General features: G+C 47.7%; 1 protein-coding gene and 2 long non-coding RNA genes across 4 annotated transcripts in view; 2 read left to right on the plus strand and 1 right to left on the minus strand.

Moving 5' to 3' along the window:
• Positions 1-5,674, plus strand: part of CBY2 (chibby family member 2) — a 140,228-nt gene extending 134,554 nt beyond the window's left edge. Inside the window, exon 2 of the mRNA XM_055542040.1 lies at positions 3,476-5,674. Within this exon, the coding sequence (XP_055398015.1) occupies positions 3,476-4,687 (1,212 nt within the window). The 3' untranslated portion in view covers positions 4,688-5,674. The remainder of the gene's footprint in view (positions 1-3,475) is intronic.
• A 137-nt stretch (positions 5,675-5,811) lies between these two features.
• Positions 5,812-6,751, minus strand: LOC129624326 (uncharacterized). Its single transcript, XR_008700887.1, has 2 exons — positions 6,361-6,751; positions 5,812-6,240 (listed from the first exon to the last, which is right to left on the minus strand). It is a non-coding gene; the product is annotated as an uncharacterized LOC129624326 (long non-coding RNA).
• Positions 6,752-6,762: 11 nt separating this feature from the next.
• LOC129624325 (uncharacterized) overlaps positions 6,763-15,295 on the plus strand; it is a 60,817-nt gene continuing 52,284 nt past the window's right edge. For both annotated transcript variants that reach the window (XR_008700886.1, XR_008700885.1), the window contains exon 1: positions 6,763-7,048. This is a non-coding gene — a long non-coding RNA (uncharacterized LOC129624325). The remainder of the gene's footprint in view (positions 7,049-15,295) is intronic.

The raw sequence follows: 15,295 nt of genomic DNA on the forward strand, positions 1-15,295 counted from the left end.
AGGCATCCCACCTGTTCATTGCTTTATGAATCATCTCAGAATTCCCCCATTAGTGAAATCTCCTTTTCTCGATAACAATACCTTACATTTCTATGGCACCTGGCAGTTTTAAAAACACTTTTGCATTCATTATCTCTTTTCAGTCCTCGTAACGGTGCTGTGAACTAAGCAGGGCACATGGTATTATTTCCATTTTACAGGTACCATTTGCTGACTTTCGATGTGGGAAGGTGCTTTTAAGATCACAGAGTCTGACTCTCTTTTGTACTAGTGAAAATCTGGGTCTCAGAGAAGGTGAGCGAGTTCTCTAGTTTCATGCTATCAGCAAGAGAACTAGGATAAGCATCTGTGTGATTCCCGTCTTGACCTCTGGGCCTAGTTTAGCCCTGGCGTAACCCTCAGAGAATTCCATGGACAGAGGAGCCTGGTGGGCTACAGTCTATGGGGTTGCAAAGAGTTGGCCTCGACTGAGTGACGAACACTGCAACCCTCAGAGCAGTTCTGACCACTGGAAGCCAGAATTGCCCAAGGGAGCTGGTTAGAAAACCAGATGGATGACTGAATGTATGAATCAGTCTTGTAAGCAGAGGCTCCAAAATCTGCATTTAAAACGCACTGAGATGACTCTGTATTGAAAGGTGCGACTGTTCCTGGCTTGTTGGAGGTAAGCTCTGTGACTCTGATCCTCTTTTTATGGGGTGGTTTCGAGGTGCATGGCCACCCTCATGAATTCCCCCTTAGGAATCCCTTGGCATCCTTTGATGTCTTTCTTCACTACCACGTGTTCAGCTCCCATGGTCAGTGACACGATTGTGGCGGTGCCTTTCCTTTCCAAAATTATCAGCAGGACTCTGTTTTGAGCCTAGCACTGTGTGTGTCGGTATTTAAGGAGCTGCTATCAGGACAAACTCAGGGGTAGGGAAGAGTGAAGGATGAGCCCGAATAGGGCCAGGGAGAAGGTGGGACTTAGCAATGGCACTGCCGTCTTGGATAATTTGAGTGACTGTTAGGGTGATGCCAGTTGTGGGTCCACCTGGGGTAGCAGGAGGATGATGTTTATTCTTCTTGTAGGATGACAGAAGTGTGCGAGAGCCCCAGCTTAGTGCTTTCATACATTATCTCTTAATTCTGAAGTATTTCTTTGCAGTAAGACAGTAGGTGCAGTTCCTCCAGTTTGAAAGCATGGTAACTCACATAACTTGTCCATATTCTTGTAACTGATCAGATAACCGGGTCAGGACTCAGAGGTGGTTGACTCCCAACATTAATGCCTTTAAAACCTCCATGCTATATTGTTGATTCTTATTATGCACAGATTCCATGTTTGTGAATTTGCCTAAATTTTTTTCATTGAAATTAGTTTGCAACCTCCAAATCAATACTTGTGGCACTTTTGTGGTCTACCATGGACACTCACAGAAGGGTGAATGATTTGAATTACCTGATGCACACGTTTCCAGTTTAGGCGCCTTCTTGTTTCAGCTCTGACTATAAAACAGTGTCCTTTCCACGGTTTGTTTCCTGTCACTGTTTTCACACTCTTATACTCTTTGTTGGTGATCTCACTTTCTAAAATGGCCCTCAAGCATACTGCTGAAGTGCTGTCTTCAGTTCAGTTCACTTCAGTCGCTCAATCGTGTCTGACTCTTTGCGACCCCATGAATCGCAGCACGCCAGGCCTCCCTGTCCATCACCAACTCCCAGAGTTCACCCAGACTCACATCCATCGAGTCAGTGATGCCATCCAGCCATCCCATCCTCTGTCATCCCCTTCTCCTCCTGCCCCCAATCCCTCCCAGCATCAGAGTCTTTTCCAATGAGTCAACTCTTCCCATGAGGTGGCCAAAGTACTGGAGTTTCAGCTTTAGCATCATTCCTTCCAAAGAAATCCCAGGGCTGATCTTCAGAATGGACTGGTTGGATCTCCTTGCAGTCCAAGGGACTCTCAAGAGTCTTCTCCAACACCACAGTTCAAAAGCATCAATTCTTCGGCGCTCAGCCTTCTTCACAGTCCAACTCTCACATCCATACATGACCACAGGAAAAACCATAGCCTTGACTAGACGAACCTTTGCTGGCAAAGTCATGTCTCTGCTTTTGAATATGCTATCTAGGTTGGACATAACTTTCCTTCAAGTGTCTTTTAATTTCATGGCTGCAGTCACCATCTACAGTGATTGTGGAGCCCAAAAAAATAAAGTCTGACACTGTTTCCTCTGTTTCCCCATCTATTTCCCATGAAGTGATAGGACCTGATGCCATGACCTTCCTTTTCTGAATGTTGAGCTTTAAGCCAAGTTTTTCACTCTCCACTTTCACTTTCATCAAGAGGCTTTTTAGTTCCTCTTCACTTTCTGCCATAAGGGTGGTGTCATCTGCATATCTGAGGTGATTGATATTTCTCCCGGCAATCTTGATTCCAGCTTGTGTTTCTTCCAGTCCAGCGTTTCTCATGATGTACTCTGCATAGAAGTTAAATAAGCAGGGTGACCATATACAGCCTTGACGTACTCCTTTTCCTATTTGGAACCAGTCTGCTGTTCCATGTCCAGTTCTAACTGTTGCTTCCTGACCTGCATACAAATTTCTCAGGAGGCAGGTCAGGTGGTCTGGTATTCACATCTCTTTCAGAATTTTCCACAGTTTATTGTGATCCACACAGTCAAAGGCTTTGGCATAATCAATAAAGCAGAAATAGATGTTTTTCTGGGACTCTCTTGCTTTTTCCATGATCCAGCAGATGTTGGCAATTTGATGTCTGGTTCCTCTGCCTTTTCTAAAACCAGCTTGAGCATCTGGAAGTTCACAGTTCACGTATTGCTGAAGCCTGGCTTGGAGGATTTTGAGCACTACTTTACTAGTGTGTGAGATGTGTGCAATTGTGCGGTAGTTTAGCACAAGAAGGCAGTGATATCCCTTATGGAGAAAACACCTGTGTTAGGTAAGCTTCCTTCCCGCATGAGTTACAGTGCTGTTGGCCCCAAGTTCAAGGTTAATGAATCAAAATGCATTTTAAATAAGGTGTCTTTCAACAGAAGAAAAAGTTGCCTATTGATCAGTTGAGGAAAAAGTGGCCCGCTGGAAGTTGGCAGGAACCTAACGCTGTATGTCTCCCCTGAGTCCTGGTTCAGTATTAGCTAATTCTGTATCTGCTGGGACATTATAGAATAGAAGCTGGAGAAGGGAATGGCAACCCGCTCCAGTATTCTTGCCTGGAGAATCCCATGGACAGAGGAGCCTGGCAGGCTGTAGTCCACGGGGTCGCAAGAGTCAGACCCAACTGAGCGACTAAACCACCACCATAGAATAGAGCCTCCACAAATAACGGGGCCAAGTGCAAAAGCACCCTCGGTGGCTGGTCCGGACTCCCAGACGGGATTTCTTGTGGGGTCTCGGACCTCTTAAGTGGCCAGCCGGCCTCGGGTGCAGTCAGCCTCTCTTTGCTAACCCTGGGCTTCCCTGTTCTTTCCCACAGAGGGGCACAGCCGAGCCCTTCCTGAGGCTCCACAACTTGTACCCCACCCCTCGCTGTGCCCGGCAGGCCGCCCTGCCCAGGCTGAGCCGTCGTGTGGTCAGCCAGCACTCCTACCCACTCAACCGCTTCTCGTCGGTGCCCCTGGACCCCATGGAGCGCCCCACGTCGCAGGCGGACCTGGAGCTGGATTACAACCCGCCGCGGGTGCAGCTCAGCGACGAGATGTTCGTCTTCCAGGACGGGCGCTGGGTCAGCGAGAACTGCCGGCTGCAGTCGCCCTACTTCTCCCCATCCTCGTCCTTCCACCACAAGCTGCACCACAAGAGGCTGGCCAAGGAGTGCCTGCTGCAGGAGAACAAGACGCTGCGCGAGGAGAACAGGGCGCTGCGCGAGGAGAACCGCATGCTCCGCAAGGAGAACAAGATCCTGCAGGTCTTCTGGGAAGAGCACCAGGCCGCGCTGGGCCGCAACGACAGCCGGGCCTCGTCGCCGCTGCTGCACAAGGACAACGCCTCGTCCCTGGAGGCGATGAAGAAGGAGCCGGCGCTGCAGGCGCACCGCGGCCGGGAGAACAGCACCCTGCAGCTCCTCCGCGAGGAGAACCGGGCCCTGCAGCAGCTGCTGGAGCAGAGGAAGGCCTACTGGGCCCAGCCCGACGAGAAGACCGCCTCGACCGAGGACATCAAGCCCATCTCCTCGCCCCACGAGGAGCCCCACGGGCTGCTGCCGGACCCGGGCCCCGGCCTCCCCTCCCCCTTCGAGGAGCCCAAGGGCCTCCCGGCCCCGCCGGACGACTCCAAGACCCTCCGGGCCCTGCGGGAGATGGTGAGCACCCTGTCCGCGCAGCCCGGGGAGGAGGTGGGCAAGGGGGGCCCGGGCCTCCCCGACGGCAGCCAGTCCCTGGAGCTGCTGCGGGAGATGAACCAGGCGCTGCAGGCCCTGCGGGAGGAGAACCAGAGCCTGCAGGTCCTCCGCGATGAGAACCGGCTCCTGCAGGAGGAGAACCGGGCCCTGCACGCGCTGCGCGAGGAGCACAGGCTCTTCCAGGAGGAGAACAAGGCTCTGTGGGAGAACAACAAGCTGAAGCTGCAGCAGAAGCTGGTCATCGACACGGTAACCGAGGTCACTGCCCGGATGGAGATGCTCATCGAGGAGCTGTACGCCTTCATGCCGGCCAAAACCAAGGACCCCAAGAAGCCCAGCAGGGTCTGAGGCTCCCCCCTCCCCAGGCGCACCGAGGCACCGGGCTGGGGCGCCCCCACCACATAACGCCCACCTTCCCTATGGGCGCCTGGCCTGCCCCTACCAGCTGGTGCCCAGTGCAAGAGCAGAATGAGCGGCCTGGTCAATTCAGAGAAGTAATAAAGACCTGAGGAGGCTGGGGCCTAACTACATGGGCTCCTCTGCATTCTTTTGTGGTTTTTATGTTTTGTTTTGTTTTGTTTTTCTTGTTTTGAGCATTTGCAGGCTCCCTGGTAGCTCAGCTGGTAAAGAATCCGCCTGCAGTGCAGGAGACCCTGGTTCGATCCCTGGGTCAGGAGGATCCCCTGGAGAAGGGAACAGCTACCCACTCCAGTTTTCATGCCTGGAGAATCCCGTAGACAGAGGAGCCTGGTGGGCTGTAGTCCATGGGGTCACAAAGAGTTGGACCTGACTGAGTGACTGAGCACGGCACAGGGTCACAGCAAAATGAAGCACAAAGTACAGAGAATTCTCATACATCCCCTCCTGCACACCCCCCACAGCCTCCCGGACTATCACCCTCCCCTCCCCTCCCCCAGAAGGTACTCTGGTTACAGTTGATGAAGCTCCATTGACCCATGCCTATCACCCAAAGCCATGGCTTACATGGGGGTTCATGCTGGGTGTCGTACATTCTATGGTTTGGGTAAAGCGTGTAATGACATGTATCCACAGAGCATATTCACTTCCTTACAACTCCTTTGTGCTCTGCTCATTCAGCTTACCCTACCTCTCACCTCTGGCAACCACTGATCTTTTTACTGTTCCCCACGGTTTTGCCTTTTCCAGAATGTCATGTAGTTGGAATCGTACAGTAGGCAGGCTCTTCAGCAGCAGGCGTTTAAGGCTCCTCCGTGTCTTTTCATGTCTTGATCGCTCATTTCTTTTTAATGCTGAATGCTGTTCTGTTGTCTGAATGTACCGCAGTGTGTTCATCCATTCACCCACTGAAGGACTTCTTGGCTACCTCCAAGTTTTGGCAATTATGAATCTGGCTGCTCTTTCTTTTTTTCTCCTGTCTCCTTCCTCAGCCTCCTTTATCATCTGTTTTTCTCCTCTGTTTCCTCCCTTTTTCCTTCTTTGTTTCCCTCCTCTTTCTCCTGTCTTTCTTGCTCTCTCATCACCTAGCATTGATGAGGCCATAGAGTGGGGGATGGGCTGTGGAGCTCAAGGCCAGGACTTCTCAGCTGGGCTGCTGGCAACAGTGGGCTGGATAACTCCTTGTCCAGGGCTGCCCTGTGTATTATAGGGCATTTAGCAGCAGCCCTGGCCTTGACTCACTAGATGCCAGTAATAGCCACCTGACCCCCAGCTGTGACAACCATTTCCAGTCATTGTCAAATGTTCCCCAGGGCACAGAACCCCAGCCCTACCCCCAACATTGCTCTAGGTTTCTCAGAGTATCTTCCTTGAAACAGCAGCTCTTGAAATGCTCTGAGAAAATGAAGGTTTCCATGATGGGGGGAGACAGTCCTCTTGGGCAGACTTATAGTCACATGCCAACTGAAAGGGTCTGAGAGGTCCTGCAAAGAAAAAACCTGCTTATCTTCAGTGGACCCAGAACTGGCCAATTGTATCTAACATTGAGATCTCTGTGTGACCCTGCCAATCACCTAGTTTGGGAAGGGCTGCGCTGTGCTCACCTCCCTGTCCCCAGGTGCCCTCAGCTCACTTGCAGATCCCGCCTCCCAGTTGGATGTAAAGCGAGGGGTCTGGTTAGCCAGCTGCCTGGAGGGAGGCACAGAGACTCAAGCTCGGCGTCCTGGACTCTGACTCCCATTGTGAAATTGGACATACTTTAGAACCAAAAGGCTGAAAGGTGCCCTCCGGGGGACTACAGGGGAAGCCAGAAAGAGGTTCCCAAACTCTTCTGTATGGTAGTCTCACCTGGGGGCGTTCTTTGAAAAAATACTGATGCCTCGACACCACCTGCAGACGTTCTATCTTAATCGCTCTTGGGTAGGCCTGGGCTTTGTGAGGGTTAAAAGCTCTCCAGGTGGATCCAGTATGCAGCGCGGTTGAGGAATCACCGTGGTAAGGTGAGCAAAGCTGCCTGATTCTCCGTAGAATGCTCATTTCCTAGTCGTTGGGTGTAGGTGAGCAGGCTTATGTGACGGAGAGTTTACCCACTCTGCTGATGGAAAACCAATGACCGTTGTGAGCTGAGACTGCAACGTCCTCAATCCTGATCTTTTGTTCACACTGGCTCAATTTCTGAGCTTTGAGCAGATTCCAGAAGGTGAGCTGGAGGTGGCGGCCTGTTCCCGCAGAGCTCCTCGTCCATCTCTTTTCACTTGCTGTGACCCCTGTATCCTCGGTGGCACCCGTAAGGTAGGTGTCATGGTCCATACGCAGGTTGGAAAAGAATTTCCAGACATGAGGCAGAATGGGAGGAAAATGCAGTTTATTTGAGTGGGAGACACTGAACAGCAGGCTTGCTCAAGGGAGAGCTGAACCCTTTTGCAAGCTAGTACCCAATTTTTATAGCCTCAAGACAGAGAAATTCCTACTGGAATGGTGGCATTAGGTGATTGTTTAGGACGCGATAGCATGGATAATAGGATGGGTATTTCTTTTACCTAATATGGGATCTGGGAACTGGCCAGTTTAGGTCTGGAGGCTTAGGGCAACAGTTGCTATGGGGCTTGGTAAGTTTCAGAGATTTTTGTCCTGTGACCTTGGTATAGGGCTCCACAATAGGCATTTATCGTTCCTCCTGTAGCTCTGAAACTAACACACTATGTGATTTTCCAGAGTTTAGCCAGGAAGAGCCAAACTAGGACTTCAGCACAGACCTAAAGACGGTGGATCTCAAACTCCTGTTAGATCACGTTGCTAAGTAAACCTGGTCTCCAAAAATGAAGTTTAAAAATGGTTTGGGTACCTGTTTTCCAGAGTTAGGGATTTGAGTCTTATCCAAAATAGCTTTATCAGAAATTCCAAATGAGGGAGAAGAGAGTATTTTCTCTCTCCAGGCGGTGACAACATGTCCAACCCCCTATACAAGGGTGGAGGGTGACTGCCGGGCACTCAGAGGCCGGGTCATTCATTCCCCTCTTGCCACCAAAATCTGATAAGCAGGAAGTTGTTGCTGATGGGCCTCTGGGCCTTTGCAGTTTTTTCCTCCTGAATTTGGTAAATGCATCATTCTGGGTGTCATAAAATACTGGACTTTAAGTCAGTGTTCTAACCCCAGGGCGTAGGGCTTTTTTCATTTTTGTTTTTCGATGAAACCGAATTGATTTCTGCGATTCTAGACAACTGGATGACACGCTCTCTCCATGTTTGTGTTATGAACATTTAACTTGGATTCAGCTACCTAACGGCAGTCAGTAGGTAGCAAGCTGAGGGAGCTCAGAGGACGTAATACTATTTAACACTGTCAACTTTCTCTGTCATGCAGAATCTAAATGGGTGAAAAATTAGCAAGACAAACCATAAGATATCATTTTTATGGAGTGGGGGAGATTCACTTCAAAACCATGTTTCATTGTATAGTGCAATCTGTCACAGATTAACTAATATCCAGTGGCTGCTAAGCTCCTGGAGAACAGAGTGAAATTTCATTCTTTGTGGAGAGCTTACTTTAAGCATCTTTGCTCCTTTTTCAACTCTTCTGTATCTGCCTTCTGGTCCAACTCGAAGCCCTTTCTCAAATAGCCAAGGCTGGTTTCTCTTTGCAGGTCAAGTCTTGGTTTCAACTCTCCCTGGTGGCTCAGATAGTAAAGTGTCTGTCTACAATTCAGGAGACACAGGTTCGATTCCTGGGTTGGAAAGATTCCCCTGGAGAAAGAATGGCAACCCACTCCAGTATGCTGACCTGGAAAATGACGGAGGAGCCTGGTTGGCTACAGTCCCTGGGGTCGCAAAGAGTCGCGCATGACTGAGCGACTTCGCTTTCACTTTCTGAGCTTGCCTTTAGAGAGCTAAGCATTCCACCTTTCCTTGCATCTCCCATGTAGCCCCTGGCTTGGCTGGCTGGTACCCTTGGTGACTGGAATCAGCTAGAATCCTCTAGAATTGCCTGAGTTCTGGCCATCAGCCTATTTCGTGCTTGTTAGTTGAAAGTCAGGTCCAACAGGACACTCATAACCTAAAACTACTAATTTAGTGGAAACTAAAGAATTAGAATGACTTTTTTTTTCTTCCCCAGTAGGAAAATCTGTATGTAAGAATGAGTTTTGCAGTGTCGACAGTAGGAATCAGAATCAACAATTCTGGAGAAAATCTGGTAGTCCTTTGTATGTGTATTTGTATGTGTATGTTCGGTTCTTGAACACTTCCCTTTTCTAAGGACTTTTCCTAAAATGGCGTGACTTCCACCTGCCTGTCAGGAATGCTTGCAGGAGGTAGGTCAGGCAGTTTGGGAGCCCTGGGAGTTGGGTGCATTGGGACACAGTGTCGGATGGAGGAAGTTGGAGGCCCTTACTAATAACCATCCATGTATGATCTGATTGTCCTCTTGAGTTGAATTTCTGGTTCATCAGATGGGAAATGGCTTCTACTGAGAAACCAGTCAGTTTTAGAATATGCTAGATATGCCAAGAGCAGCTACTGGAAACTGCATTCTTTCTGGTCATAATTTTGAGCCCCTGAGGTGTTTGCAGCAGAGAGAATGTATGTGGTTGGAATTGCCCACTGCCCTCCTCATTTTTTATTTATTTATTTTTATTTATTTTTTTGGCCATGCTGCATGTGGGATCTCAGTTCCATGACCAGGAGTTGGACCCACTCCCCGACTAGGGAAGTCCCCCACCCTCCTCATTCACATGCAAGTCTTCTCCAGCTTGACCTCTTATCAGTGTCTCTGCGTAAACAGTTCTTTCCAGATTCCTTCCCTCTTTGTTCACTCAAACAATGGCCTTTGTAACCGAGAACAAAGTTAGGAGCAGGTGACAGATTATTTTTGATGCTGTCAAGACAAGTGGGTGTTTAATTCTGACATTTTCTCTCTCTAAGCGCGTCTTTATTCTTTACAAATAGGGTGATTCAGAGTGCCCCATCAGAAGTCCATGCACCATGGAAACACTGAGTCCTAATCCCTTTTCAGAAATTGGTCAGTTATCACTCAAGAACGCTATAAGGGGAATAGAACTTCCTGGTTGCCAGTCACTTTTCGTGGACCTGTGGTTGGGTCGTCCTCAGTTTTCCCCTTTCCGTCACTCATTCAGCTAGTCACCAGGCCCCATGGGTATTCTCTCCTATATAGCCCTTGAATCCTGCTTCTCTCTGTTCCCATGGGTGTAATCCCAGTCCTGGCCACGTCGCCCCCTGGGTGACCGCTCCAACTCTGACTTTATCCCTCTGTTGCCGAGGTTGCTTTAAGTCCGTTCTTCCTGTTGCAACCAGACTGATTTTCTCATATATGGGAATGCTGTTTCCTCATTTAAAATTCATCGCTGGCTTCCCACAGTCTTTAGGACACAATAAAACATCACTATGGGTCTCTGGCTTAAGTGTGGAAATGAGTTTATATTCTTCTGAATATTCTGACTTCAGTTAACACATCACTGCTTCTCAGGGACCCCACTGGGCTCCTTTAGAATCCAACATAATTTAATCAAACGCCTGCCTCGTCTCTTGGAGGTTACATCCAGAGAGGAGAGGTTCCTTTTTCTGGGAAGGACAGGCAGAGTGCTAGGGAGGTTGTATTCAAAGTAATAAGGGAAGATGGAGATGCCTGTGTTGCCCGGTGTTTGTAATGCATCTTCCTGGGTCGTGAGTGGGCCACCGGGAGTCAAAGCCCAGTAACCTCTCCCCTTCATTTTTACTCTGAAAAGCTGGGCACCAGCACCGTGGGCTTCAGAGTCAGACTGCGGGGTGTCTATCTCAGCTCCCGCACTTACAGTGTGACTTTGGGCAAGCTGCTTAACCTTTCTGTGTCATGGTTTCTTCTAGAGAAAATCATGACACCTGCTATATCAGATAACTCTTGTTGCATCATAAACCCATTCCAAAATTTCATAGCTGATGAACCACTTCTTTGGTTAGGCTGGTTTCAGCCGGGCAGTTCTGGTTGTAGCTCAGCTCACCCACACACCTTGCTTGGCTGGCAGATTGTTAGGTGGCTCTGCTTCCAGGGATGATCTGTCAGTTCCAACCCTTTGTTTCTTCGGCACGAGGTCTCTCATCCTCCAGCAGGTTAACCCAAGCATCGTCTCACAGCAGAGGCCCGATAGAGAGAAAGCAAGGCCTCTTGAAATCTAGGCTTGCAACTGGTCCACCCTTACTTCTACTGACCACATTCTGTGGGTGGAAGCAAGTCACAAGGCCAGCCCAGATTCAAGGGATGGAAATGCATTTCCCCTCTTGATGGCAGGAGCTCTGACAGATGAGGAGACGGGGGAGCATTTGGTTGGGACCCCAGTGCACTTCATCCGCTAAACATCCACTATATACCTTATAGGCTGTTGTGCAAATCAGGTGACGACGGTACATGCAAAGTGCTTATTAGAATACAGACTATGTTGGAAGCACTCAATATGTTTTACCCATTATTATAATAATATTTTTTTGGCGTATCTTTAAAAATGCAGAAATTAGAGCAATTCATAGAAAACTACCTCAAATACTTTTGAGGATTTTTTTTAGTTGGTTTAGCATGATTTTTGGTGGTCCTGGAAGAGCTGTCTCAATTCAGCATCTGAGCTCCTCTTTATGCTCTTAAACACAGATTTATTGTGAGGACTGGATAAGTTAATGTATACAAAATGGTGAACTTAGTGTCTGGAATGTAATAAACACTAAGTAATGGTATCTATGATTATTATATTATGGCAACAAGGTTAATGATTTGGAAGAGAATAACCCAGCCCCACTTGCTTGCTAAAATAAATGCAAGTTGGCATAAACGTGATGCTGAGAAATCTAATAGGTGATCAATGCCTGAAGCAGAAGCAGAATAAAGTGGAAATTTTCTCACATACACACAGAGAACAAATATGGTAATTCCCTATACCTCCATTATGCATCTTCTGTAGATCAATCAGCCCATCTTCATTTACTGCCCTGATTTTTTTTTTGAGGGGGGGTAGAGTTTTTCAACACAAATCCTGGATGTCACACAATTGTTTCAGGATGTATCACTGGTAGACATTTTTAATATAATTCAGGCTTCCCTAGTGGCTCATCTGGTAAAGAATCCACCTGCAATGCGGGAGACCTGGGTTTGAGCCCTGGGTTGGGAATATCCCCTGAGAAGGGAAAGGCTGCCCACTCCAGTATTCTGGCCTGGAGAATTCCATGGACTGTATAGTCTATGGGGTCACAAAGAGTCGGACACGACTGAGCGACTTTCACTTCACTTCACCATGTTATAATCACACCTATCCAAATTAACTATAATGCCTGAATATCATCTAATATCTGATTCATAATAAAATGGCTCCTATTACCTGTTTGATCCAAACAAGATCCATACATTACATTTGTTGTTACATAAGAAACACTGTGGCTCAGCTGGTAAAGAATCCGCCTGCAATGCGGGAGACCTGGGTTCCATCCCTGGGTCGGGAAGATCCCCTGGAGAAGGAATACGCTACCCACTCCAGCATTCTTGCCTGGAGAATTCCATGGACTGTATAGTCCATGGGGTCGCAAAGAACTGGACACAACTGAGTGATTTTCACTTTCACTTTCAAGAAACATAAGTTTGGTTTATAGGAGGGGAATTTTTTTTTTTGCAGTTCCTGGAGCATCCAGAATTGGCTAGTGCTATTTGAGGTCTGTCTTCCCAGGTGGTGCAGTGATGAAGAAGCTGCCTGCAATGCAGCAGACACAGGTTTGATCCCTGGGTCGGGAAGATCCCCTGGAGAAGGAAATGGTAACCCACTCCAGTATTCTTGCCTAGGAAATCCCATGGACAGAGAAGCCTGGTGGGTTACAGTCCATGGGGTTGCAGAAGAGTTGGACACGGTGACTAAAGAGCAAACATTCAAGGTCTAGCCTTCCAGGGACATGAAAAGGGCCTGTTGGATCCGGGGTAGATGTAGCAGTGTAGCTTTATGAACTGTTTTGAGCATCTCCAAAAAACATTGATGTTGCCATTTGGTGTGTTTAAAGCCTCCCCGATTTAGAAGTATTCAGAGATGTGCTCCCTAGAGCTATACAGTGTGATGAATTGACAACGCTTAAGTGGCTAGCTTTATGAATCTCAACATCATCTGGAAGATTTGAGACCCACACTGTTATCCTGAGACCTGAAGTCTTGGGAAGAATGGAAGCAAAGAAGCTGCTTATGCTGACAAGGCCCCTTGCAGCGTTCTAAGATCTGACAGATGGAGAGGTGGCCCCAAGCTAAAGAGAGTTTAATATCAGGCTGTCACACAGGAAGCCAAGTTTCTTAAAATTTTTTGTTTTTAAATTCTTTCTCTTTCAGAGTATTGGCTGTGATAATCAGATAGGAATTGGGGAAGGAAGAGAGGATGCCAAAGGGCCTCAGTGTTTTCTTTGCTTGTCTGAAGTCGGAAGTCTTAAAAAAGCAAACAAGCAAGCCCTCTCGTTCTCTTTGTGTGATGTGATTAAGGGGAAAAATCTTAATCTTCTGGACAAAGTAGATTTGTGCATTTACACATTTGTTCAATATCCAGGCTAGAAACCAGAAAGCTAGACCATGTTTTCTCCCTTCTTCCCTGCTTGTAGTAAATCACCTAATTAGGCCAGTTTTTATTCCTTAGTATTTCTTGAACTTGGCCCTTACTCTTTATCTGTGAGACCACTGACCCAGCTCCTGTCCTCATCAGATGATGCCTAATCTCTTGTGGTCGGATCCTCAGTAAATCCTTTCTGTGCTGTAGCCAGAGTGTGTGCTCGGTTACTGAGTCGTGTCCAACTCTTTGTGACCCCGTGGACTGTAGCCCGCCAGGCTCCTTTGTCTATGGAATTCTCCAGGCAAGAACACTGGAGTGGGTTGCCATTTCCTCCTCCAAGGGATCTTCCCAACCCAGGGATCGAACCTGAGTCTCTTCTGTCTCCTGCATTGGCAGATGGATTCTTTACCGCTAGCATCACCTAGGAAGCCCCTGTAGTCAGAGTGAGCCATTTAAACTACAATCCTGGCTATTTCTTAAGCCTCCTTCAGAGCTTTTAGTGGGTACTTATTTCTTAAAGTGGTTCCTACCACCAGTATGCTGGGTTGTATTACATGTGTGCAGAAATATTGATCTCTTTGGCTCCAAGGATGGCCTAGTCGTGAGCAGCCTCATTTATTTACCCCTATACAGCCCATGGAATTCTCCAGATCAGAAAACTGGAGTGGGTAGCCATTCTCTTCTCCAGGAGATCTTCCCAACCCAGGAATCAGACCCAGGTCTCCCGTATTGCAGGCAGATAGATTCTTTACCAGCTGAGCTAGCAGAGAAGCCCTGTATTTCACACAGATGTCATTTACTGCATGTGTGTGCATGCTAAGTCCCTTCAGTCATGTCTGACTCTGTGACCCTATGGACTGTAGCCCATACCATGATGCAAAAAAACTTATGAAATAAAATTCAAGCTTCTGTCTTCAGTTCCTATCTTGGTATCATTCTTTGCCCACACAGTTCTCTGTACCTGAAACATTCTTTTGTATCTTGTATGCCTTTGTATCTTGCAATTCTCAATCACCCTCTAAGACTCAACTCAAGAATCATCTGTGTTAGGAAGCCTTCTTGGAAATTCAAGTTTAGGCCAATGACCATCTTTTGTATCCTCACTGAACCCTTGGCCATGAGTTTTTGTTGTTGTTGTTGTTGTTTCCTTAAATGTTTTGGCCAAGCTACACGGTTTGTGGGATTTTAGCTCCCTAATCAGGGCCCTAAGCAGTGAGAGCTTGGAGTCCTAACTAACTACTGGACCACCAGGGAATGCCCCACGAATATCCCTTCATCAAATCATTCACCATACTACCATGTGGTTTGATTTTGTATCTGTCTGTCCTCCCAGCCTGAGAATTCCTTCAAGACAATTCTAATCATCTAAGAATTCCTCCTGCTTCGCTTGGTGTCTGGCACACAGTAGGTGCTCAGTGAATAAGCAACTCATGAGACAACTCGGAAGAGAGGTTCAGCACACGTTCATCTGCTGACAGTGTAGCTAAAAACCAGAAGCTTTCCTGCCCTTTGCTAATGAGGTCTGATCTCGAGTCCCCCAGCACTGGATTATGTCAAGTCCAAAATATCAGAATGCTGAAGTCAGTGGCATCAAAAGCTGATATGGTTGAACACTCTTCTCTGATCTCAGCAGTCTTATTGTGTTTAACAGCAGCAGATGAGAAACAAGCCACGCAAGGAGGAGGGCAGAGAAGTGAGAATTGCTACATCAGACAGGAAACCCCCCAACGCTGAGACACAGTGGGGTCTCTGTCGTCACCTCTGAGAGTTTCGTGTTATTTTAGTTAAGGTTTGTAGACTATTAGCTGGCAGAAAATAATCACTTCCTAGATTACATATGTGTAAAGAGACTGGTATGGAGTTCAGATTAGAGAACGTTGCTGCTAGTTGGAGAGACAATGTATAAAAGTCTCACATCTTGGTTTTTTTTTTCTTTTTTAAGCATTCTATTTATTTATTTTTGGCTGTGCTGGATCTTTGTTGCTGCACG

This window comes from Bubalus kerabau, chromosome 12 (assembly GCF_029407905.1).
Source record: "Bubalus kerabau isolate K-KA32 ecotype Philippines breed swamp buffalo chromosome 12, PCC_UOA_SB_1v2, whole genome shotgun sequence".
Taxonomy (NCBI): domain Eukaryota; kingdom Metazoa; phylum Chordata; class Mammalia; order Artiodactyla; family Bovidae; genus Bubalus; species Bubalus kerabau.